This window comes from Oreochromis niloticus, linkage group LG8 (genome assembly GCF_001858045.2).
Source record: "Oreochromis niloticus isolate F11D_XX linkage group LG8, O_niloticus_UMD_NMBU, whole genome shotgun sequence".
Classification (NCBI taxonomy): domain Eukaryota; kingdom Metazoa; phylum Chordata; class Actinopteri; order Cichliformes; family Cichlidae; genus Oreochromis; species Oreochromis niloticus.
Window position 1 is genome coordinate 15,257,154 of NC_031973.2, and position 27,603 is coordinate 15,284,756.

The 27,603-nt window shown below is 39.2% G+C and overlaps 1 protein-coding gene across 4 annotated transcripts in view; it reads right to left on the reverse strand.

The window, feature by feature from the left end:
- Positions 1-27,603, reverse strand: part of LOC100711820 (protocadherin-15) — a 211,969-nt gene that overhangs the window by 174,888 nt on the left and 9,478 nt on the right. For all 4 annotated transcript variants that reach the window (XM_019362588.2, XM_019362590.2, XM_019362589.2 and 1 more), the window contains exon 2: positions 9,259-9,409. In XM_019362588.2, the coding sequence (XP_019218133.1) occupies positions 9,259-9,379 (121 nt within the window). In that variant the 5' untranslated portion in view covers positions 9,380-9,409. The remainder of the gene's footprint in view (positions 1-9,258; positions 9,410-27,603) is intronic.

Below are 27,603 nucleotides of genomic sequence, written 5' to 3' on the forward strand. Positions count from 1 at the left end.
CAGATTAACCAATCCAGCACCTAGGCCAATCCTGATCGCAATGACAATTTTAGTCAATTATTGTAGTAAATATATGTTGACTTAATAACCAGTAATATACCAGATTAATGGCAAAAACCAATTACATTTAAGGGTAGCACTGAGGAAGCAAAGTTTTCGATTTCTCGCAAATTGTTTTCTGAGTCTGCAATAGTTTCTGAAGCTTTTTAATCATTTTTTACCAGGCCATATTGAGAAAAAGCGCTGCTCATTTGAGCACGTTGTACTTGACTGCATTCTGCTTGTTACCATCTGTTATATATTTGCATGGCTTCTTTGCCTGAAGTATACACAGTGAAAGGGAAAACCCAATGATGGTGAACTACAAAATATGCTAGAGTAATATGTGAACATACTGTGGCAATAAAGGCAAAGAAGCGTAATCTCAACAGACGCCTGGGTTGATCGGATATCTGAAAAAAAAATATTGCTCTCTCAAAGGAGAGAGGAATTCGAAACTGCTTGATTGATGGCTACATAAGTTGAATCTGGCATACCAAAAAGAGAAAAGTAAACATTTTATAATAATACTGTCTAGTCTCATGAAAAAGACTGAAGTGTAATGGCTAATTTAAAAAGAGAGGAGACTGAATAGCTTCATGTGTGGTGTGGAACTGTAATATATATATATATATACCCGATAAATCTTCCAGAATATCTTTTTTGAGATACTTCAGAAAGATGCTTTGACTATCTCTATTAAATGGTCACTAAATAGAATAGCAGTCACCTTATAATATGTGTATAACATTACCACAGTATGTGTGGGTCTTTAGCCAGTTTGCAAGTTAAATTAGACATTCTTCTTTATACAACTTACTTAATCTCCACAAAAGGCCTTTCAAGACCATTTAAAAGCACAGTGTTAAAATAAATGAAAATGGTAAAACAAGAAGCCCAGCTAATATGCTTGCCCATTTATTCTATCAAATGCTGTGTCAGGGCTGCAGCACAGCACAAAGCATATATCAAATTGTTTTGCTACAGGACTGCCTGGCTGGCTGACAGGTTTGACTCCTAAAAATATACTACGGAATCTTTCAAACACAAAAATTGAGAGACATGGTTGTAAAAGGCTGAAATACATGAGCGGGCAGAGTGGAGAAAGGCTGTTTTTTCTTTTAAAAGTTCTCCTGTGTCATGTTCTTTTTAAGCTTCCATCAGCAGGTACACCCATCTACAGTCCCTGGGGTCCGATTTCTCTCTGTCTTTACCCCTCTACTCAACCAGCCAGCCATTCATCCATCACCCGTCCTATCCATCCATCCTTTCTACCCGATCCATTCATCCATTGAGGACAGAGCAGGAACAGAGGGGACAAAATTGGTGAGGAGACTATTTCGGGGGAATAGAGAAGAGAAACGAAGGGGAGAATTGGTGGAGCAGGGTAGGCTGAAAGGGGAGAGAAAGGGGGCAGTTGTGATGAGCGGATTGATGGGGAGTAGTGATGAGAGGAAAGGGGAAAAAGGAGGAAGAGGAGAGTAAAAGGAGGGGATTGTCGAAGAAAGACAGTGCGACCTTGTGTTAGATTGATGCATCTCTGGAGAAAACGGATTGTCGACCCACTTGAATTCAAAAAACGGAAAAAAAATGTATACACACAAAGACACGCGTACGCACACACAGACTCAGTGCTGTAGGGATCACCACTTTGTCAGTGTGCTGGCTTATCCATTATCCTGCCCTCCCCCCTTTCTCTTTCTCTATCTGCCTCAGTGTGTCAGGTCTGTTCGCAGCCAGTGCAGGGTTGAACACAGCAGTAGTGGCGATGATCGGACAGCAGTTAATCTGAAGACGCATAACGGAAATACATAAACACCGTCCCAGCACCCAAAATGCTTCTTGGGTAGCCTGCAACTGCACCAGGCTATGCACATTTCAATCTATAGTTCCAGTCTGGCTATTGATTATACTATTAGCTGATGAAGTTAAAAAACTAAATAAAGGACTAGTTTGACATTTGTTCAATATGATCGACTGGTACAGAATCCACAGAGGTGATACTTCCGAAACACCTCCCACAGAATTCAGGGAGACATTCTTGGATACCTTGCCCAAGTCCACAAAGCACATAGTTGTGCAAACTTCCACTCACCCTTAAATACCCTTGAGATGATAAAGATCTTCAACCATGACCAGGACAAAAACAGCATTTTTCCTCGTGAATCTGAGGTTGGACTACCAGACGGAGTCTCCTGTCCAGCACCCTGATGTAGACCTTCTTAGGGATTCTGAATAGTTTAATCCCCCTCCAGTGTCCATTGTTAGAGAGGGGAACCACTGTCACAGTTTGCCAATCTGGAGGCACCTATCGCTTAGTGTTCCAGAAGTGTCCAAACCAAGACAGGCCCACAACATCCAGAGCCTTAAGGAACTCGTGACAAATCTCATCCACCCAGGAGTCCTGCCACTAAGGAGTTGTTTAACTGCCTCATTACCACCTGATGGGTGAGACATCACCTTCGTCCCTAGAGTCTGCTCCTTCTACGGAGGACGTGTCAGTGGGATTGAGGACATTCTCAAAGCCTTCCTTTCACTGCCTGACTAAAGTTAAAGTCAAGCAGCACCCAACCTCACTCATGCGAGGAGAACACTGGTTTTCCCTTCTGAGTCCTCTGATGATTTGCCAGAATTACTGGAGAACTGCTTCAAAGTTGGCTGAAAGCTTAACTAATCTTCGTCTACCGGTACCTGTCAGCTGCTTGCGGAGTCCAACAGGCTAACCAGGTTCAATAGGACTCCTTCAGCCTGACGGTTCCCTTTACTTTCAGTGTTCACTGTCTGGTTCAGGGATTAGCACAACATTTGCTCTCTGACCTATCATTCTGGATCTGTTGTCTTTTCTATGTTCACTTCAATGTTTCCCTCTTAATTTGAACTTTGAAATCTTTCAGTTTAGCAGAACTTTGAATATGTCCTTCAATACTATGTTATGCACATCCAAACTGAAGTTCTCCATACTAAATGTTATGTTATGTTTCTGTTGTATGTGTGAGTCAAGTGCAGATGATTTGGTAAACCTCACTGACTTATCATCATAAATAAGAATTGGGTATGTGGAAAGTAATATACAGGGATGGAGAGACAGCAGCAGGGGGTAGTGCCAGTGGAATGATATAGGGAAAAAAAACAGCAATAAATGTTAGAGGGGTAAGGCTCCAAAAGCAAATGGAAAGGCAGAGAAAAAACAATCTAGAGAAATACCAGTCTGCTTCAGAGATGGGGTATAAGAAGAAAATGGTAGACAGGGAATAAGGGACAGATAAGGACAAAAAGAGGCTGATATAACAAAAGATGGAAGAGACATTCCCAAGCATCAAAGGAAAGCAGTAATAAATATTAAAATCACCTTGAAAACTCCACCCACGCACACGCACAAGGGAAAAATGTCTAACTAACAAATCAGTGTATGTCTCTGTATGTGTGTTCTTAGCTTAGCTTGACATCTCTTCGTCCCATCCACATCAAACTTGATGGATGTACTGCTAAGGACTTGAGTAAGTGCAGTGCCAAACACGAGGTGATTAGAATGAGGGGTGGCCTCATTTTGGGGGTCTCTTCCCTGCTGCTAGGCAAACAATCACCATTATCAAAAGCCTTATCATCAAAGGCAAATGTATGCTGTCATGACGCAATATATCAGTTCAGATCGTGTTATATGCTATACTGCAATATCATATGTGACCATGATGTCACAGGATGAGCTTGAAAGAAGATCAAAGTGGACCATTTCAAAGAATAAGATGTTAGGATTAGAATTTTAGAGTAATACAAGTTATTGGGACTGAAACAAGACCACATCCAAATAAAGTATAAGACAGCCTGGGCTAATAAGTGTATTAAGGTCGCTGCGGTAGTATTGTAAATCTTAAGTTTCGGTCTAATGTTACTTTGGATGTCAGAGGATTAGACAGGTATTTATTAAAGCACTTCAAAGTATGAGCAATCAAATAGACATTAGTAAGTCTAATAAAACTGAGATTATGCTATTTAATTTGCATAAGAACTCGGTCTGCAGTTATGCAGGCCAGAGTTTTAAAAACAGATATCATTAGTCTTGTAGCAATAGACAGGCAAGTCCCCAAACAAGTCTTTCTTCAGCAGCAGCAGCGTTGTGCAAAGTTTAAACTAGTTTAAAGATGATTCATATTCACTTGCATCTAGTCCTCCACTACCAAGCATACAATAATGACATACAGGTGATATAAGGTGCTGATACATGGAAAGACACTTGGTTACAGTCATCTTCCAAGAAAGGTAGCAATGCGCTGACAAAATGCAACTGATAATAAACAGCTAATAAACAACCTGATTGAAATGTGGCACCCCAGTTTAAAATGCTTTTGTGTCATGCAGCTAATGACAAAATGCCTAAAGAGAAGATGGTTCTTTGCTAAGTTGTCTGTTATGTGCACGTTACACCAAATAATTAAAAATTTTCAGAAGCAGGGTGGAGGAAACCTTTGAGGAGTGGAGCTATGGACATTATATTCATCTTTATTGCACAACAGTACAAGATCATGATGGTGACGTGCAAACTGCATCCAAGAGAGAAACAGCTAAGTCATACTGCTATGGCAATACCAGCTCTTTCAATCCACACAGACAGCATGCTAGCACAAAGCTAGCAAAGAACACAGAGTAATTTTATGGCTGAGTGCATGTCGACATATCCAGAGTATGATCTTCAAGTGATGAGTAGCTAGGCTCCAAGCATTGTAAAATTCATTTCTACCTGTTCCTGCTTCTTTACTACAATCGCTTTTGAGACTCTTTGGTCTAATTTTAAATTTTGCTCCATGTTGTTAGTTTTGTGTTCACATATATGCACTAATTATATTGTATATGTTTTCAATAGGATACTTGGTAATTATGTGAAAGTGTATTTAAGGTCATGATACAGAGTAATGCAAAAGTCATTCAACAAGTAACGACAAATTAAATTCTACTGTGAGTGCAATGAGTAATTATGTAACTTAAATACTCACTGCATTACTTTAAAGAACAATAACAAGTAATGTGTAATGCTTTACTTTCTTTTTAGCAATAACCCCAATATCAGTGTTATGCAGACAACACTGGTTCATCCTTGGAGATATTTGCCTTTTTTACAGTTAAGTGATTCATAGGTCGGTTTAACAAACAAAGAGAAACTTTGAAAGGCCTTTAGAAACTACTGCTCAACACCCAGTTTATTACCATCAAGACCAAAATTATAACAAAGTCTGGCTCTGTAGAAGCCAAAAAATAAAGCAATGAGGGGTGCGTTGGGACTTTTGCACAGTGCCTTTATAAACAGTCAAGGAAATGGCTTTTCAAACACTAGGCTACATTAATAGCTTAATATCTTTAGTGATGGATGTGTCGTGCTGGTTCGTGATACACAATCAGCAAATTTATTCATATCCTCACTTCTAATGCAACTTTGACCACACAGCTGTGAGTGTGGGTTCATTCACAGTGTGAGTGTCACCTCATGGTGAACGGCTAGTGAGTAGAAGCAGGTTGTCACGCTCATGAAATTTTGTGTCACATTTTTTTCCTAGAACATCTAAAAAGCTTTCTGGTATGACAAAGTTATCATAACATAACATAACAGGGTAAAGACGAAGGGGAAAAGCGGGATATCCAGTTGATTATGTATTGTGAAGGTTGAATTTTTTTAATTTACCATCCTGACATAGAGGTAATTACTCAGGTTCAGCAAAACAAATTAAAGTATTTAGTCTTTAGAAAAGAGCATGTTGACCATCAAGCTCAATATGTGACCACTTGAGCATAACATTTCGGCCTTTTTTTGACTCTTGTTCACATGCGTCGATAAGTCGCAGTCAATTAAAATAAACAGTGAAGCACCATGCACATGCTAGCTTCAAATTAGTTCATAATCAGTCAAGTTAAAACTTCAATTAATGTTTCTCACTTGTCACGCGGAGAAATTGTAGATGTGAATATGATGACAACGGCTAAAGTAAGCAATTTGTGTGCTACAAATCAAAATGATTTCAGCAATAAGTACTAAGATGTTATTAATCGGAGGTAGTACCAAGTTTCTAGTGATGAAGACAAACAGGAGCAAAAGAGTTTGGAGTAATTACAACTTTCAACAGCTTTGCCCGAAAGCTTGATTTGACTCATTGTATGTTTAATCATCTTGGGATTGAGGCTCATTAAAAATATACTGGTACACTTCTCACCCGGCAAACGAAAAGTGAGTAAATATATTCCTACCTAGGGAGCAAGGCTAATTAAAACATCCTAGTAGCCTTGTCGTGTGATGGTCCAAAAAGCTAAAAGCAACCGCTCATCCTGGGACATGAGCTCATTAATAAAACACCAGCACTTGTGTCATAAGGGGACCATAACTGAGTAAAACACTGTCTGTCAAAAGGGTACCCAGGCTCATTAAAACATACTATTCTTGTTATAAGCAGTTCCACCAGGATAATGACAGGATCTTTTTGTTGTAACTGAATCCAAGTGGGCATGTGTGGTAGGGTTGGACGATGTCTACCACATTGCAAGACTATTATAAGCGTGTGAGTGTGAATAATACTGTAGTCACACTTGTTTCATTCCACAGCACTACCAAATTATTGGAACTGTGTGCAATGACATTGCAGTATTCTTGCCTTTGAAATGGTTACTGCGAAGATGGGTACCAGGTCTCTGACCACTCGGACTCTGTTGCAGTCTTTAAAACAAATTTGGTACAAATTTGGTCAGTCCTCTATCAATCAGATTGTGATTGAATGGGATCAAGTTAGCAAGTGCATGCAATCTGTTTGTGATAATACAAAGATTAACTATAAACATTTGACCACATACACTGAGATTAACTTTAATTCACTATATAAACTGTTTACAATCAGAGTCCAGCCAGAACCTCATAGATTTAAAGCAGTAATTCAGAAATTCTTACACAAATAGTGACATAGTTGTTGTAAGAAGGAAACTTAACTGCAAAATGACACAGGCACTCAGTAACTTTGCTTTGACTGCAATATATCCAGAATACAACCGGCTGGCAACTTGTTGAGCCAAGTCCTCCTTTGCTAAGAGACATGTGCAAACCTTTGTATTTGCCATTTAATCTGTCTGAAAATGATTGCAATCAGTTTGATTTGGATGACAATTGTTTGGAGACATATTCCCTCCCACCAGGTTACCTGCACAGGAACTACTTGCTATTGGTCTCTGACTGCAAAACAATTCAGTTCAATCATTGGCTAACCACCAACGTTTCCTAACTGAACAAAACTTGTTGTTATATTTTTACTCTAGTATCACTGAGCTATAATATCTATAATATCTATATAGTAAATATATATATAGTGTGTTTGTTATAGCATGGTATTTGTTCTGTGTTTTAATGGGATGAGCCAAAAAAAATGAACATGAATACTCTTGATTGAGCCTTTAAAGATGCTGGGTGTCATTTAACTTTGGGCATGTGTTACATAAGGATAACTTGTAAGGGGAAAGGCATTTTTAAAACTTAGTTTGAAGCAAGAAACCAAAATTGAGGCTAGTTTCTTTTGTTTTAACGTTTTGGCTGATCAGTGCACGTTCCCCTTCTATCTCTGCGCAGACGCATGGGCGCTCAAAGACGCTCACCTCTGACTAACACCCCTGTCACTTAAATGCCAACTAGATAAATCTCAAGGACTAAGAGTTAAATGGAATATTAATATTCAGATAAATCGAGCAGAAAGTCAAGAGAGTTTTGCGCTGAGCTCTCCCATAGGTGATGACTTCATTTATCCTTCACCTTGCTTCAGCTTCCGCTCGGTTCTGAGAAATCAGAATGTGGATATTTCTTCAGTATTACAATAACTTATTGTAGGCAACCTTTCCCCTTTAGTTATTGCTTGTGTTAAACTCATTGCATATTACTGATATATTGTGAAGTGATAGAAGAGATACTCTGTATCACTAGGGCTGTAAAGCAAGTGATTTAAACATTGGAACACCCACCTTAACATTTACATTGGAATCAATAGCATGTCTTTGGTTAGGCTATTGTGCTTTTGCTTCTTCTTCTTGTATATTATTTGTAATTTCAATGAAACTTTCATATAAACAGAACTATCACATGACATTTACTAAATTAGCCCGTCTTTAAATCGGTCTGTAAACAAGACAAAGGACTTTACGTGATGACCAAATACATTTACAACATGTCTAACAAAAAGACCCCCATTAAATTGCTATTTCTAACTTTGAGCTCTCAATAGGTTGCAGTTTCACTGCGGTGGTTCACTGTCAGGTTTGCCTCCCCAACTGTTTTTGGAGTCTTGTGAGGTTTACTATCAACATTCTTATCCATCATGCAGCGCCAACAGGGAGGTGTCTAATTAGTCCCAAATTCATTCTGCAGCATGACAGCGGTCCCAAACATACAGCCAGAGTCATAAAGAACCATCTTCAGAGACCAGGAGTCCTGCAACAGATGGTATGGCCCCCGCAGAGCCCTGATCGCAACTTCATCATGGCATTCTGGGATTTCATAAACAGACATGAGCAACTGAGAGGAACTGTGGCAACTCCTCCAAGACTTTACCTGCTGAACACGTTGAACAACTGTGTTCACGTGTACGTCCCAAACACCAATAAAGCCATTACTTTTTCATATACAGCTTCTTCAAACCACCATATTGGTATTTCAACAGCAGAAATATAGTTTGGTCTGCTGAACCAAGGTGCAATACAGTACTTTGAGCCATGACAGTAATTCAGCAAAAAAAAGGAAAAAAAATCATCATTATTTTATGGATAATTGAGATGAAAATGTACTTTTTTCAGGGTGAGCAGGGAGGACTATCGCTACATGGTACACTGCATGTAAGTCATAAAATCAAAAAGAATCAATAATCCACGAAGCATGGCTTAAACAGATGGTATTAATTCTGAAGTACTGGCAGAAATGGGTATAAAATGTAATATAAACAGGAAAAAAAGCTGCAGTAGATGTTAGAAAAAAAAGTAAAAGTGATTACATTCAAGATCCGTAGACAAGATCTTGTCACACATGAAATCGTGAAAGAATCAAAAATCCTGCCCTTTACTACCTAAAATAAGCCTTGACTCAAAAAAGTCATGCACAGTGCTGATATTAGAGCAGACTGAATTACTGCATGAGACACATAAGACAAAACAAAGAGACAAAGTGGAGAGGGAGGACAGTGATCAGGACATGCAAAGAGAAACTCGCTTTACCTTCCGTGTCTTGGCCAAGGCAGGTTGATAGCATCAGCAGATACAGGACTCCCATTCCCGTTACACTTGACCATTTGCACCAGCCCCATGACAGCGGCCCCGTTAAGCGCATTCTAACCATCTTCACCACCGTGCTTCACCAAGCATCCAGCTGGGCAAACAGAGAGAGACAGAGCAGACAGTTAGTCCCAATCAACCGATTCACTTTTAGCTGTGCAGTCTGCAACATTGAACGCAGCAGCATAAAAACATCTGGTGGCCTCACTCATTGAAAAATAGAGAAAAAAAAAATTCAAGTAAATTGCAGGTGTTGCCTTTATGTAATGCCTGACCCGTACCCAGGATCTCAGTGAAATGCAATCTGGAAGCATATTTAGAGATTCTCTCCACAACTAAAAGAAACAGGCAGCAGGCAAAAGGAGTTGCAGAGCATTTGATTGCAAGTCTTCTGAGAGAGCAGAGAGAATCTGCAGAGGGTTATGGATATGGTTAAGCTTAGATTAATGTAATGTGAAAAACACTTCACCTGCAATCTACTCCCTTGCATTTGAATCTCAGCTTACCAAGTTTGACTTCTCGGAAAATGGCTGCACCGATTTCCCATCCCTTCAGTAGAAAAAGACACTTTCCATATTGACATCGCCCTCCGTTACATCCCTATGGGTGAGACACCATCCCAATCCAAAGCTCAGATATCATTTAATATTCGTTTTGTGTCTGTACCTCACAGCCACTTTGTGGCAATCTAACATCTTTGATCAATCGTTGTGCTCGTGCATGAAAGCAAATGATTGTTTCACAGGGATCGCCGCCACAATGGGAAATATAGAAACCTGTGGATGATGAGAGGGAAGGAAATATTTTTGTGCAGTGTAAAATGCCAGTGGTGCTAACAACATCTCAGATCTTGTGGTGGAAAATGTGCCACATTTGAAATGCTCCACAGAAGAGCGGAGAGATATACTAAGCTGGCGCGTATGCAGTCTTGTCTGTGTGTGTGCATGTGTGCGAGTGCGTTTTTACCACTTCGGATGAGATTCATTAAATGTCATAAGGAGAACACGGAGATGAAGGGGAAAAGTTTCTTTGAAGTTAAAGAAACATTTGTATACCGTCTGACTCTGTGTGTACATATCTATTAATTGGTCTTGGATTGGTTTGTAGCGGCATCATTTAAAGTGAGTTCAGTTAAGTACAAGGAAAAACATCTTTCAGTCTTCAGAACAGTCACTCACGATACTGACACACATTACTACATTAATCTAAACACTCTCAGTCAAGTGTGAGCCACACCTAAGCTCTCTTATGTATGATCTAAGGTCTGGTAACTGTCTGTTAATGTTCAAACCCTCGCAATTTTAGCTTTTAATTGACCGCAGTTCCTACAAATCAGACAGATATTTGGTAAATGTCACGGCTTAAACACAGAGGTGAGCACAAGGGAAATTCAAAATAGCACTCATAATATCAAATCAAGTACCTCCATGCTGTGCTTTCATCTTTCTATCAGAGCTGTAATTTTTTTCTGCACAAGGTTTCAGTTACTTACATCTGTAGCTACTGATGTGTCTTAGATTACAGAGGATGAGTCTTACAAGCACCGACACTGACGGTGTCTCTTGTTAAAAGTTCATTTCTCCCAATCACGGAATTCAATTACGTGAAATACTCGAGATAGTGAACTATAATATGCAAGCACCTTACCCTTGTTTCATTCTTTATCTGCTTATTTTTGCAGTCACACTGAGAACATTATTTAATCTGCATAAAAGATTACTCTGAGCAGGACCTTAATATACTGATACTGAACTCAACTAGGCTTATTCGGTTAGGACAACATTAACTGCTCCTCATCATGCAAAATCTGCTGTCTGTTTAATTAGAGACTAATTTATGAATCTCCCGTGGCAGAAATTCCTGTGACAGAGTCAAATTACTTTTGCCCAACCCTCTGAGTGGAGATAAAGTTGGCTGACAATGAAAATAAAACTGTGATATTCCACCAAACCTCTGAGGGGAAACCCTGTGACTGGGACTTGAACTAAGGGCAGCTTTATTTAACAAGTGCCTCTTAGACTAAATGATTCTCATAACCGAGTATGACATATTAATAACAGGTTCGTCCAGCTCTACGCGCGTACATTTCCAGCTTTAGAAATGACAGCGTCACAGCAAGCCTGCAGGAACCTTAAAGCTCCTTGGATATTGTAGAGACATGCTGTCTCAACAGAGAAAGGATGTCTCAGCTTCAGAAGAGGGAGCCAGAACAATGCCCCAGGGCCCAGAAGGTAAAAGCAGCCCAGTATTAAGCGGGCCCTTCCACACTGCACAGAATGCATATATTTGCTGTCAAGTCCTGGATCTGCCTCGGGAGCCAGAGCTTAACTTTTTTTAATGTAGTTTACATTTTCCTCATGAACTGAATTTTAGCTGCACATATTTACTCAATTATTCCAAACTCCACTGATTAAAAATAGGCGGAGCTTCTGAAAAGTTTTGATGGCACTGCTCGTGCTGGAAAGTGTATTACTGTATGTGTGGGATCGCTTTTACGGCAACAAGTGTCTTTTAGCAGCATTTTAAGTGTTTAACAAGCCAAAGCAAAAAAAAAAAAAGTTGTGTAAAAGAAGAAGAGCAGAATGAGTATACTGTCAGGACTTGAGACTGGAGTGGCTGTGTCAATGAACTTGCCGAGCATAAGGTCGAAAGATGAAGTACTGATGGGTCAGCAGTTTGTCTTTGTGCTTTTGTAAAGAATTAAAAAGCATGTGTGGAAAATCTGTAAAACAACTAGAAGTTGATCCACTGGAAATGATTCTTGAATGAAGGATTCGATAATGAGGGATTCGCTTGTTTGGAAGGTTACCCCATCCGGTCAGTCTGTGGGGATCTGATTTTTTCCCCATGCCTGTAGACATCACAGTTGTTTTTCTGTTACTTTAGCAAGTTGCATTTACTCCAGTATGACGTGGCGGTATGTCTGCCCCGGGGCCAGTCACGGAGGTGTTAGGCCTGTGGGCAAATGGGTCTAATTTTTATGAGTCCTAAATGTTTCAAAACTTTGAGTGCACATCTTACACACATCATTGTTTTCATCCTGTACATTGATGCAGTGCCTCTTTCTATGAAATATGTAGACATTTTCAGATCTTTTCTTTCTCCCCCTTCCAACATGAACCACCCAGATCAATCAAAGCTTGAGCCAAAACTGCAAGCGAGGCTGCTGTTTATTCTTTTCTTTTTTTTAAAGGGCCAAACAAAATTATGCCAGTGTGTTACATAATGACATACAGAAGTCACCGATAGAGGGTGAGAGTTTAAACAATGCAAACTAGCCAACACTGTTTGGACACGAAGGAGCCTTTATAGTGGAATTTCGGCTTTGCAACTGTGTTTAGCTATTAAAAAACCTATAAAACGCATAAAAGAAACTGAAAACCAAGCAATCAAGTGAGCAGACTAATAAACTACAGTGTCAGATACTCAGAAAACAGCCACAAAGTAACACAAGCTAAAGGAGATAAGTTGCTAAGCGATTGTCTTGACAAATTTTATGTGTGTATTTATGTGCAATGAATCAATTGCAGAATTGATTCATTGCACTTAAATACATACTGCAGAATGTGATTAACTGAATCAATTAATCATATTCTGCAGCTAAATTATGTGGCGGTTTGCACTGTGCATAACAAAATGCCAGCTCACTTTGCTGCTGTTAGTGGTGCTAGCGCTAGCAGGCTTTTCTTCTTTGCATCCATGCCCTTCTGCTCAATGTAGTTATGCATTGTTCAGGTTACAAGTGGGAATATGGCAGTTTACTCTACCACAGCCAAAATACAGCAGTGGGCTATCTGTGTCCTTTCATAAATAGCCATGTTACATGGCTAATGCTAGTGTTTTATGGCTGATAGCTGCTAAAAGCAACTGTGAATAATTATTTAGCCGTTTAGCTCCATTAGCTCCCTGTTTATAACCACTATCTTCAAAGCAGTCTGTTCTTCCTCTTTGCCTGCTTAGATCAGCTCTCCTTTCACCTTGCTTGTTTACAACCTTCCATCACGGAGCGAGCTGCTGTTTGCTGGGACTAGTGGCAGGTGGTTGAGTAACATCTTACAACTCATAGTTTATTGCCATTAACAATAATAAAATGACAAATGAAACACAAAACACAATTTGTCAGAGTTATAAAGTATTAGTGGTTTTTTTTTAAAACATAATTGGGTCAATTTTATATCATAAATTTAACCCTTTTCCCCATTATTCAACCACAGGTGATGTTATATTCAAGGTTCCCAAATAACCTTATCTCCTAACTAGCAAAATCCCATGATGCATATTTAATTTATACATTGAGCAACGAAAAGCATACAGATATTGTAAATTGTACAGACTAAATATGCCATGGCATTTATTATGAACATGATGTGTACAAGCCTAGCAGGTACAGCATGCAAATGAAATTTATTTGTCATTTGAGTAATAGTTGTTGTCGGTTTCCTCTAAAAATGGTTTAAAAAAATAATACGTGCTTCAGGGTCAAGATGTTACCTTCGATTAAGCATGTAGCCACTCAACAACAATTATTTTTAATTGTCACACAAACAATAATGAGTCACAGTTTCCTTTGAAACCCAGTCACCCTTTGAAGTGAGACTCTTATAAGTTATCGCATTGACAAACTTGGGTGAGCAAGTGCTTAGAGGACAGTAGGAAGGAAAAACAGCCTTTTAACAGGAAGAAACCTCCAGTAAAACCTGGATCAGGGAGGGGCGGCCATCAGGGTGCGGGTGAGGGAAGGAATGTTCTTTTTCTATTAAGCTATTTAACACCAACCCATGAATCAGTCAGACATTAAAAAGGCACCTAACCCAAGAGATGAACCAGTGTTGTGTCTACACAACATGACAGAAAACTTCATAAAGAGCCCAGTTTAGATCATATCTTTGGCACAGCCTGTCACAAAGACACATAATTTGCTCACATTTCTTTGGTTGAATATATGAAAAAGGTAAAACATATCAAAGTTTGACAGGCACAAAACAGTATTTTTGCACCAACAAGATGATTCCCAAAGTGCTATCAGCCAAGAATCAGCCTTATATACTGGATTTCCACTTTTCTTTGCCCATGTTTCAAGAAGTTGCTACACCTATTTCACATTCTCCTGGAAAATAAAAATGAAGGGGCTCAAGTTTTTTTGCACAGTACTATATTATCAACGGACATTTTTAATCAATAAATACTGATTTAATCAGAAGGTCTTTTGTTGATTCACTAAGCCTAAATGTCTACAATGAATATGCAAACAAGATGAGGAAGTTCATCTGAATGAAAGCTCGCCTCAGTAAAAGAATATTACACTGTGCTTCTGCCAAGCAATATGACCCCAGCTTCCTGATTAAGTCTAGATCAATCACAATTAAAGAGATACAGACAGAAAATCACAGCAGCTTGTATCAGAATTATCAGGCTTGAAAACACTGACGGGCTGAAAAAGCTGCCACTTATGTTAAAGTGATATTGATAAAGTTAATGTGTCCTAAATTTGGTGTAGTCAGGCATCCACTTTAATAGATGCCAAATTTATGTTTAATTACAGAAAAAAAGGGAAAAAAGGCTTGGAAATCATTAGTTGTATCCATATGGAGAACTTAAATAGGACACACTTAAACAAAGAAGTCTAAGAGTGCAGAAGAAGTTATTTTCTGCCAGTTGGCTTTCCTGGTTGAATAAATATAACTTTGCTTTATCAGTGCTACAGTCCACTATAATGCAAACACGTGTTTTAGAGATTTAACAGTGGAATATTTGATGCTAGAGCTAAAAAGAAGGATTCTTTTTGCATCATGCATGACACAGAATATTTGATAACAGTTACTGACGGCACCTTTGCATTATAATCACACAGTACTAACACAGTGTTAATACCTGGCCTGCAGTCCACATCAAAACAGCGCACTTGTTTTTTGCGTAACTAGTTAATACACCAACTTATACATTTTTTGGTATATTTGAAGGGAAATGTGCCACATAGATGTTAGCTATATTGTGCAATTAACAGCTCAAAGCTCATTTTTAATGCTTGTTCTTTGACAGTGGTTGCCAGCGTTGTGCTAGTTGATGTAATAAAAGACGTCAGTACCAGACAGTTACAGGGAATTAAAACAATTTGGCTCAGTCAGACAGCTAGACAGATTGTCACAAAAAAAAATCTATTTAAGAACAGCAATAATCCATCTAAGGAATTTGTTGTATCAATAAAAACACATTTCCATATACATTTTTGGACTCATCTCTAAGAAAAAAGAAGTTCTGGATCACAACTGTGAGACTCTTTCTGCGTGTGCATGTCTGTGTTGGGCAGAGTCGCTGCCTCATGTTTAATTCCCTGCTAAAGTTGACAGAGCACTCTGGCAGACAATAGTAGGCCATGTTGTAAGCGTCAGTAACCAGGATGAAGTGTATTAGGGCTGAAGGCGCTTCTCCTCTGGTGGAACTTCAAAAACTTTTATTCCTCCAGAGAGGAGCGGAAATACACCCAGAAGAGTGCGAGCGAGCGCGAGAGAGACTCAGACAAAGGAAACGAAGAGGAAACGTGGAAATGCAGTGGAAACAGAAAAAGGAAACGGAGAAAACAGAGAACAAGAGGAGGGGTGGGAGGAAGGGGGGGGGGATGGTGGTGGCAACAAGAGATTACTTAAGGAAGCAAGAAACAAAGAATGAGACTTTGTCCATGTCAGTACTACACAGACAGAAGAAAAGAGAAAATAAGAGCCAGAGTCTGTGCCCTGAACTTTAAAGGTGACTGCTTTGATTCAAAGGTTTGCTTATTACCTTGATTTTTTTCATTTAGAGTTTCCATTATTCTGATGTATTTCCAAACCACTTTTTATCTGAACAATCAGTTACTGAACCAGCCTGCTTTAACCGCGTATTGAGTGCTCCAAATGGTTACACTGCATTAGCAACCAGAGCATGTAGCTAATTAGCACTATTACATAATGGCTTTTTTAAAGTGTTGTATTTCATCCTGTTTTTACACCAATGCAAAACCTACTTCTATTAAAAAAAAGAAAAAAATCAAAGTTAAATTCACCGCATTGCTTCAATAGGACACGTTAACAGACAATCCTGCTGCTTTGTCTTTGTTTACATTCATGCACCAAGTTGCTGAACATCTTCATCCAAAATTACGCCTCCCTGTCAGAACCTGATATTAACCAAGCAACCGAGAAGAGCATAAGTTATGACAATGATTCATTTGTTGATAGCATTCTAAATAGCTAAAGTAGTTATCTAGATTAGTTATTTGTAGAAAATCAATAAATACACTTATGTACAGCTATAATATATCTGAGCAAGGTTAACCAAGCCAAAATTTGGATCCTGAATCGCCATCGACTTCTAGTCTTTTCTCAGCATCTTGTCATGATTGACAAAAATACTTCCAAAAAGTCCGATATAGTTCTTAAACATCACCTTTGGTGTCCTTTTTATATTTTCTAGCAAGCAAAAGCTTCTATACAAGAATTGTCTTCTACTTTTCTTATTGATTCGTTTAAACTTTCTTAAAAAAAGAATAATAACATGGAAATACACTTAAGTGATGACTCAAACCCAATTTTGAGTCCAACATTTTTCCTAAACTCTTGAAGTTTTGTCGTCGTACCGTGACCTGTTTTGACCATAGAGATGATGTAAGGTTTAATTTATGTGCTCCTTAAAACTCCTAATCAAATCTTCAGTAGATGGGCAGTTTCAAAGGCATTAAAATACTGGTGCATGGGACACTGTGAGCTTTTAAAAGCTCAGCTTAAAGGTGTGCTATAAATAAATTATGCTAATAAAAGTCTGTAAAAGACTAGTTTTGTGAACTCAACAAGGGAAACAGCAAAGTCGACGCATTAAAGGCCTAGACCTGGAAGTCAATACGTCACATGTTAACAAGAGGATACTGATCGCAGGGTGGGGAGGAAATAAGAAGAGGGTATAGCCAACATATTGGAAGGATAAAGAAGATAATAAGGTAGAAACTATGGCAAACAAAAAAGTTAAGGGCCCTAAAAACAAGTGAACAAATAAAACAGACAAGCTTTGGATTGGAAAAAACAAAACTTTGGGGTTTAAACAGATGAAATATTGATAGATAACATGTGTTTTGTTAAAAATAGTAATATAAAGAAGCTAAGTAAGTTAACCTGAAACAATAGGAGAAAATAGAGACGTTGACATGCTGTTTTAAGTTGTTCAGCTCCGTTTTTGTTTGTGATCAGCTTCGTCGTTGCGTGTGACTGATGAGAGGTTCTCGCCGTCACTCTGACTGACTGTATATGTGTGTGCGCAGAAAAAGACAACAAATCAAAATATTTTCCTTTAGCTGTCACGACCGACATCTGACTATGTCTTCTCTGTCAGTCCGTCTGTTTTGTCTGCCTGTGTTGCTTGTGTAAGTGTGCGTCTGTCTTTTTTTTTTTCAGTGTTCTGTTTGCTTTGTATCTTTCACAGTTCCTATGCTGCCAAGACAAGACAAGAAATTTCCCTCTTATTTTCTGTTCCAACAGATGGCTGACAGCCTTATGCTGAGCAACTTACTGTGGGGTTTACTGTCAGGCTCAAGTGTGCTGGACAGAGAGCAAAATGATCCGCGACTCGCCGCTTGTAGGATGGTCTGTAACAGAGCCGCGGTGACACGACAGCAAAACACAAAGCACGGTGACGTTTTTTTCCCCCCAAATCCTATTGACTCAAACTTTTTCATTTTTGTGTAAAAATCATTCAGCATTTAAGTGGGCTTTGAAACATAAAACAAAAGAGTAGCTTCCAATAATCCTGCACACGTAGCCAACATTTAGAGTCTGCTTTTTGTTCCTTGTATAAGCTTGTATAATTCTGTCAAATGAAGTCTAGAGAACACATATAGATGAGATTTACAGTAATACGTGCCCCTGCATATGGAGTTTGATCAGCCATTACACCACTTAGGTGGGAATGCAACATGCTGATTAGGGATATAATGCAGCAGCATCAGAGAGCACAAACACACACACTCATATCCACACGGTGTGTTGACTAGGCTCGTTCTGTTCTGCCAATCTCAGCAAGTGTCACAGGGACAGGCGGCACCTGCTAGTGTGAAGAAACGGTAGCCAAATTTCCCTTGCTGCACCCAAGTGGACAGAGAAAAATATTCAGTAAGAGACAGAAAGTAAGCGCATATTTTCAAACTGTTTTTAAAGCCTCTGGTCTTCATGCTAAGGTTCTGAATTTATGGTTTTCAATAAGTGAAAAAGAGTGGTATTCAGAACAAGAAGAAGAAACTAAAACTCCCTGATAAACAAAGTGAAAGGCGCAAAAAAAGAATATAAGAATGTAACCTAAGGAGCTTGGAAAGAAAAGCATCTGGACTTCTTTAAGTTTCCTTGAAGACGTTTCACCTCTCATCCGAGAAGATTCTTCAGTTCTAAGAGTAATTGGTGGAGAGTCCCAGATTTTAAGCCCTATGGGAGTGTCCCCAGCAGGGTCATGAACGCCCTATTGATCCTCTACCTAATCACATGAGCTAAGGTGTGAAAACGGGTGTGGGTCACAATCAGCCAAGGTTTTGGGTAAACCCATTGTGAAACCTAGCCCCACCCTATCATGTGATTTCCTGAGGTCAAAAGGCCCAGGATGTGAGTGGGCGTTAAGGCGTCTGGAAAGGTATCTCAACACTGGATTATAGATGGGGCAGACAGTTGGTGTCGTAAGCCACCGCCTCTGTTCAAAGATGGCCATTCACAGTGGACATGGATGGCTTCTTTCACTCCTCTTTCAATGAGCAGTGCAGTTCTATGCTACCTTTATTATCCAGGGTAACAAGGTTCTTTCTGAGTAGAATAAAAAGACTCGTAGCCACAAGCTTCTACTCAAACAAGAGCAGAAAAGATGAACAAAGGCAGGAATAGAGCCCAATAAATAAGTTTATAAGTAAATAAGGAAAATGTAAAAATGCAATAAAGCTTTCCTTTTATTGCTAATTAAAGCTAGCTAACTGTTTGTATAGCAGTGAGATGTTTTAATGCTCTCTTAATACCACCTTTGAGCAAACTCTCATTATAAGGCTTCCAGTTTGTCTTTCGCTGCTTTGTGGGGTTTCATCTGTACTCAAGTTGCAATTTTTATATTTTCAGTGGCACTTGAAGCAGTATTGGAGCCAGAATACTAAAAGATAGGATTACACTGCCACGTATTCATGTCAACAAAACTGACACTTGTCGCAGTAAGATTACCTCAAGTGCTACCAAATGAATGAAGCAATTTGTAGAATTTGTTTGCATCTGCCTCAGAGGGTTTTCTTTTTCTAGATGTAATCAGTCTACTATTGCTGAGCTCATGGAAAGCACAATAAAACAAAATGTAGGCTGTGGAAATATATGTATCGATTAGTTGTGTCAACCCAGAAGCAAAAAGAAGAAAATGGGCAATGCAGAACAACATTTGTGAATATACAACAAAGTGACAAAGCCAGACAGCAGAGAGGGGCTGGAAGTGCAAACGGAAGAAGAAAATGAAAAGCAAGTTTGCAATGGAAGCCAACTGTGAATGAAAAGATGAAAAGAGAAAAGACCGATGACAAAATAAATATGGTAACTTAAAGTAAATGAGGAACAGAATAAAAGATTCAAAGTAAAAGAAAGCAAGAAAAGTAGCAAATATCAAAGTGTGTCACATATTACAGGGTAATTATGCACTAAAGCATTAAAAAGCAGCAAGCTATAAACATAAGTGTTTCTTTTAATTATACTATATATTAGTAACACTATACCAGCAATACTATTTGCAGTCTTGAATTATTTAAATACAGCAGAGGCGGTAAAGCAAGAGCAGTTTAAATTAGTGGGCACTAAGAGACCAAATGAGGGAAGTGAAGTCAGCTGAGGACAATTTAGCCGCTTATCCAATGTATTAATTCCACATAGGACAACCAGTGAGTCGTTCACTGAGTATGTTTTGTCACATCTTCCAAGGTCTGGTTGCATTTAGGGCCTTTTAATAAAATGAATCCCTTTAAGTTCTTTTCTCTTGCTTTTTAAATAGAAAAACAGCTCTCGGCTGGGTGGCTGTGAGAAAACTTACAATTGAATTCAAGGTTTACTTGGTATCAGAGTGGAAATCTTATCAGCGCTTCTTCAGTGAGTATGAGAAAAGCAAATGTAAATTAAGTCAAGGTTCTCTATCTGCTCCTGTATTCTTAAGAAGTGGCTCAGAAGGCGTAGGAAACCTTTTATCTTGCCATTGTGGTGCAAAGTAAGTGCACAGGATGAGCAGGTGTGGCAGTTCACCCACCAGGTGCTTGACAGATAGATGCTGTTAACTAAAGACCTCAAGCCACAGACTGCATCTCAGTGTAATTCATGGATTTACTTGCTGGTTTGTGGACTCTGGTCGTTTTGGAGCCAGAAGTGACCAATTTGGGACAAGAGGATAGAGTTAGTCCTCGGCAACACAAGTCTGTTAACTGACCCCAGAAACCACTGGTTACCAGGGTAAAATGTGTATTTCCTTACTGGATGATGAGTTACTTTGGTTACAAACATGTATAGCCTTCCTGCTATTGCTTTGGTCCCCAGCAATGTTGTATTGCACTTTTTTAAGTTTCACTGTCACTCTTTCTGTCTGTAGACAAGATGGCAACAAATACAGACAGCAATTTGGTGGCAACTAAAGCAATCGCAAGGAGGTTTGTGGTATAGCACACTCTTTGCAACCCACTGAACCAGCAACCTTAAATAACATCTCAAGTTGGTTAGGGAATATGCATTTTTCTCTCTAGACTGATGGACACCAGCTAAGGCAGCATGGCAGATAACTACCATATGGTTAAAAAACTCAATAAATATATAAATAAAGTCCTAGAATTTCAAAGACACTACAAAGACAGGAAGTAAAAGAACAGGGGACAAAAGGAAGGAAAGGCATTGCCAAATTAAAACAGGAAGTAAAAAAACGACACAGCAACAACAACATCCAATACAAGACACAGGGAGTAAATACAGTGACGCACTGAGAAAACCAGGAAATGAGAACACTATAAATACAAGAGTCTGTGACGAAAGAGGAACCAAAATTTAACAAACTTAAAACAAGAGCCTGACACCGTGGTACTGAAAAGGACCCAGACAAACTGCTGGTTAAGCACAATCAAAACCCATGTGGATAGAAAGATAGTACGAGTCCTTTATGACAAACAACTGTTTATCAAGTCTAAAAATCTTTAAACAAGATATTTTGAAAAGCTCCCACCCACCTCTGGAACAGACACAATCATTGTGTGGTTGTTGAACTGATATGAACTGCAAAAAAGTGGTTTATACACCATTACTGTATTTAATCATTAACAATTAATAAACTCTGCCTCGCTTTGCTATAGTTTGCATTTTGTCCAGTCTCTCTCTGCTCTCTTCCCCCCACCCACCCAGTCACGGTGCATGGGTGCTCCTCCCTGGGTCTGGTTTCTATGAAAAGGGAGTAAAAAAAGTTCTTCCTTCCCACTGTCACCACAAGCTCACTGATAAGGTGTCATGTGATTACTGGGATTCTTTACCTTTTAATATAAAGAACCTTGAGGTAACTGCTGTTGTAAATTGGCAATATATGAATAACTGAATTGAATTGAATTGCATACCACTGCTTGCACATTTTCAGATCTTTGCAAACTTAACTACAAGCTGTCTATCAGTGATCCCTGCAGGCACGGGCATGTCTAAAGGGGGGAGGAGGGAGGATAAGCTCCGCTGCCTAATTGGGTTTAAAGTTATTACGACTACTTGGATGCTGCTAGAGCTGTCCTGAAAGAGAGTTTGTTATTGCTCATGATTGACAGCCTTACCAAACAACCCCATACCTATTTAATCTTATACTGAGATTAAAAAAAATCATCACTGGTGAGCTAAACCATGTGTCAGTATAGCTATAACCACCCCTCTACATGCTCTACATCAAAATATGAAGTCTATAGCTCCTGATTAGTGGACTGAACATTTATTTCCTGTCTTTCTTTAAGCCTTCATATTTTTTTTCCTTTTCTCTTCCTGGGCAGATCTTTGCAATGCATCACAAAACAGAGCATAGTAATAGTGCATGTGCTGGTGTATTCACATGTTGCCTCTCACATGTGAGGGAGTGAATAATGAGGCATGCCCCGTGGTTAACATGGAGTAAGTAGGTGTTAACTATGACAGATTGTGCTGCCACTAGTGACCATGGCTGATCAGTCAGATAGCCTTCACCTCCCTTCTGCTCAATTATTTCACAGTCACATAACTGTACGGGTGGCAATAAATCTCACATCTCATTTAATGTGGTTGATTTCACCTCTAATGTCATAGCAGCTTCAATTTCACTTAGTCAGATACTTTTTTTTTTTTTTTTTTGGAAAAACTCCAGCTAACAATGAGTGAGCTTGCAACAGAAGCCACACATAGACGTGCGCTAGTTGGGTTCCAAAATGAGATATTAAACATTTAAACATTCAAAAGTGGTACCTGCTTTATACTGTAGCTAATTGTTCAGAGTCCCTATTCACTGCTTAAACAAGAAGAGACGATGGTTTTGGTTTTCCGTTAATATTTTTGTGTCCCTTAAATTAATAAATTGTATATTTTTATGTTTTTCTTTATTTAAGTCTGAGAACATCTTGTATAAAACCAGAATGATGAGCTATATCATCATGCTATAAAGAGTTTAAAATGAAACTCTGAAATGTATTTACAAACTACTTTTGGTAAGTAATTGAAGACAAAAAGGCTAAACAGCTAGCATAAATTTATAGCCTGTAAAATGGGAGTCTATAGGAAGGAAACCACTGTCACTCATTTATTGTAGGGCATACATGGAATGACATCTATCACAAGGAAATGTCTACTGGGCTGTGACAGACGTCTATGATGGAAAAAAAATGTGGGTTGGAATTCTTCTCTGTCTGCAGTGTTACATTTTAATAGGCTATATGTTTCCCTGAAAATTCAAAATTCATTCACTTCAAGGCTACTTTTGTCCATTTTGTTAACAGCAGGTATTCAGGAGTAATGGACACATTTATAACGCGTTCTTGGAAGTAGCTGGCATGGAATCAAACCCATACCACTGTTACCTCCAACCAGGGCTCTCCATTCTCAGTGAATTCCCTACATTAAAATTTCAGACTTATATAACCTGCCTCTGTCAGCCTAGTGAACTAATTCCTACCCTCGCTGTGCAGGCCTGACATACTGCCCTGGAACAGGCTTGCAAGCAATCCACAGCTGCCAACACTGCTTAAACGTTGTCACCTGAGTCTAGCTGCAACGCTGCTGATCCAATGATCTGCAGAGCACTGATCGGCACACACGGGACTTGGGCGCAAAGCTCCGTTTCAGTCATTATTTCATAACTTATTAATGAAGTGACTGAATAAATTAGCAAATGTGTAATCCAGTGATTGCAGCTGGTGAAAACAGATCCTGCGTTGTTATATGTTACATTGTGTTAAAGAAGATTCGGATCCTTGGTTTATTCCCATCAGAGTGTTTTAATAATTTGTGAGAATATTTACACTAAACACTTGAAAAACAAGTGAAAAACAAGTAAGTCAACAATAATGCAAAAGTGCTGTTGTCTCAAAGAACATTAAAAAAAACCTCAACTGCTTTCTTAAATGAACATTGCCTTGAAAAACAAGGTCATGAGTATTATACGGGATAGCAACAGAGAAACACTTACCATCTTCAAAACACTTCAAATCTGACAGCTTTGTTAAATATTAACAACAGCGGGGAGAATGAAGAATGGACGGGGGAGAACACACGGGTGAACGGGTGAAAATAATTGGTCGTAAAGGTTTTGGTCGGTTTTAGGTTGTGGGAAAGGGGGCAGGAGAAAAACACAGAGGAGGGAAATAGGTGACAAACTAAGTGTTTGCGTTTTCAATTATCTGCTTAGTCACAGCGTGTTCATCAAACATACATCAACTCCTGTACATTAAGGAACATTAAGTTGCTAATGCTCTGAAAAAAGGGAAAAAAATAAATCCACTATGTTTTTATGTCGTGAAAACAAAGAAAGTATTGCCCCAGTTTGACATGACACAGCTGACAAAACGGCTCAGATAACAGTCTGCTGATCCTACTAAAATCTTACTGCTTGCCTGGGATTCCACTTGATGCTCAGTCGTGCCATATTGTCTTTCAAGAAAAGTCTGAATGAGGCTCAGTTGAAGCTACTCATTATAATACATTATTATGTAAAGACATGTTAATTCCCAACAAGATGTTTTGTAATCTGGAATGTGGGGAATTTTGGCAGTAAGGGACTAAACAAAAGATCCGCAACCTTCAAACTGCAAGGATTTTTAGAAGTTGCTGCATATTTAAGCTTGTTGTCAAGTCTCCAAAACTGGCATTTAACATGAATGGTTATGTCGGTCTGTCTTTCCCTATTTCCACAATTTGTCAATTTATGTTCTTGTGTATTACTTCACAAAAATTCTCTTTCCGTGACCTTAAAATATTGTAGAATTAATTTAAAATGTAAAACTATTCAAATGAAATCACCGGTAAGAATCTGTAAGATTCGGTACTGAAGAAAGATGGCCAAGTTTATTTCAGCTTCTTTGTGTTTTTATTTGTTTTCTCAACAAAGGAAAAGTCAAACTCCTAAATTATTAAAATTCATCCTGCAATGCGCAGCACATCAATTCCATGTTCTCAGTCCATTTGTCATCAGCATGTCCTGATTCTTCAACGCGGTTGAGGGTCTGGCCTGGGGACACTTACTAGTCACATACCCTGGCCCGTGATTTGAACCTATTGCCAACACATCCAGCAGAGGTACCAGAATAGGGGCGAAACGTGATCTAAGTGACTATGAGTGTAGCATGACTGTTGGTATTTCAGAAAATGCTGATCTATTGGGATTTTCTCACACATTCATTTCTCCAAGAAACAAAATATCCAGTGAGCGGCAGTTCTCTGGGCAAAAATGTCTTGCTGATGAGAGAGATCACAGGAGAATAGCCAAACTACTTTGAGCTTACAAGAAGGTAATTACAACTAACTTAGAAGAGCATTTCAGAATCCACAACATGCCAAACCTTAAAGCAGATGAAGCGCACCAGGTGCAGCTGAGGCTACAATTCACACAGGCTCAGCTGAAGATTGGAAAAATGCTGCCTGGTCTGAAGAGCCTGCGTACTGATTGTAGAATTAGGAACAAGATGAGTAAACAATATGAAAGCATGGATCCATCCTGCCTTGTAACAATGGTTTGAGCTTGTGGCAGAGGTGTAATGGTTGAGGGATCATTTCTTGGCACACTTTCAGCCCCTCAGTATCAACTGAGCGTTGTTAAATGTTACAGCCTCTCTGAGATGTGTCCATCCCTTTGTGACCACAGCGTACCCATCTGATGGCTGCTTCCAGAAGGATAATGCGCAAAGTCTCAAACCTAAAATAATCTCTAATTGGTTCAATCAAATTGCCTCCACAGTCACTAGATCTCAGTCCAATAGAGCAGATTTAGGGATGTGGTGTAATGGGAGATATCATGGATGTGCAAACCTGCAGCAATTGCTATCATGTCAATATGGACCAAAATCTCTGAGGAATGTTTCCATCACCTTGTTGAATCTATGCCATGAAGAATTAATGCAGATCTGAAGATAAAAGGGGGTCAAACCCAGTCTTTATACACACATCTGTGATTAAAAAAGGTTTTATCTATTTTTATGTCGGCTGTAATTTAGTAGCTGGTCTCTTTAGGTGTACCTGTTGGACAGATCCAGGTTAGCTGGACCTCAATTTCCATCTGTTGTGTTGTGCCAAAATAACCAGTAGCAGCCCTTTTAGGTAACACTCCACCAGCAGAAGCAAATATGTGCAATTCCCTGAATGTCTAACTATTGATTTAACTCAAACCACTTTATTTACCACACAGGTCCAAATGAGTAACTGTTAAGGCGGCAACAGTATTACAATGTTTTCCAAAAGTAGCTGGAAAAGTTTATGAATTTATAAAAAGTGAAACTATTTTGAAGCCTCCGGTGATCCAGTTTTAACTTTTTCGGAACAAAACTTTGTTGCTGGGCAATATTTAGCCGACTACACGAAAAGGAGAGTGAGCGGTGAGAAGAAAAAAAGACGAGGAAGAGAGAGAGAGAGATGGTGGAATCAGTTTGATGCCAAGAGCTGTGCGCTGACCCTGATTAAATGCCTCCCCTAACTCACTGGGACCACTGATAAGACCAATACACTCTGGGCAGTGTGCGCGTTGTGTGTGCGTGCATGTTCAGGAGCCAGAGCAGGCGATAAGGTGTGTCTACACATGTGCATGCAGAAGAGTGTGTGTGTGTGTGCGTGTGCCTATGATCGTGTGTGTCCCAACACCAATTCTCCTGTGTAAACATGCTGACCTGGCACAACACCAGTAGACACTTTGAAGTTGGCAATAGGCACTGTAATCTCCCTCCTTCTCTCTCTCACAGAGCCAGAGGGGAGACTTAACACTGGAAACCTTCTGTGGCTTAGCATGTGGCCGCGAACACACAGACGCCCACACACGCATACACAAAAACACTCTATTGTTGCAGATGGTTGTGTATTCTGTCCCCGACACACAGAAAACAGCAAATTAATCACCAATAAATGCATAAATAAATCACATCTCACTCAGACCGTGTGCTTTGTTTTATTTATGTCAGTTACTTTTTTTGCAGATGTGTGTGTGTGTGTGAGTGTGTTTAGCTAAAAGTGACTACCACTCTGGAGTGTATCACACTACAGCCCCAGAGCATCTTCAGATCTTAAATGAGAAATGCTAACTTTCCAGCGCGATCATCTGTGACTGTCCAAATGCAGCAAATTCTCTGGGAAAGCAAGACTTCATCGATAATAGGTAATATATATAAAGTGTTTGCCTTGTAATAAACAACACATCCTATACAGCATGTAATAATAATACATGAATGCATATCCTTCACTCTACAGAAGAGCTAAAAGACTATCTGAGGCACAGCAGAGGGTTATGTTTGGAAGGGAATGCACAGCTGTTGAATTATTTATCTCTATCTATTAAAGATTTTCCAGATGCCTGAGTAAAAGGAAGTATTGCCTATGCTTACGGACAATATTTAAAGGATCACTGTTTAACCGTCCACAAATTTTCTGCTACTCTCACCACTCTTATAGTTATTTTCAACTGCAGCTGGCAGATATTTTCAGCAAACCCCCAGAAAACACAAAAAACCTCAGAAATAAGCATGCTCAGCATCTAAAACTGATACAGTTAGCAACTAACTAGTGAACACAACAGCTTTTGTAACTGTTGGATGTT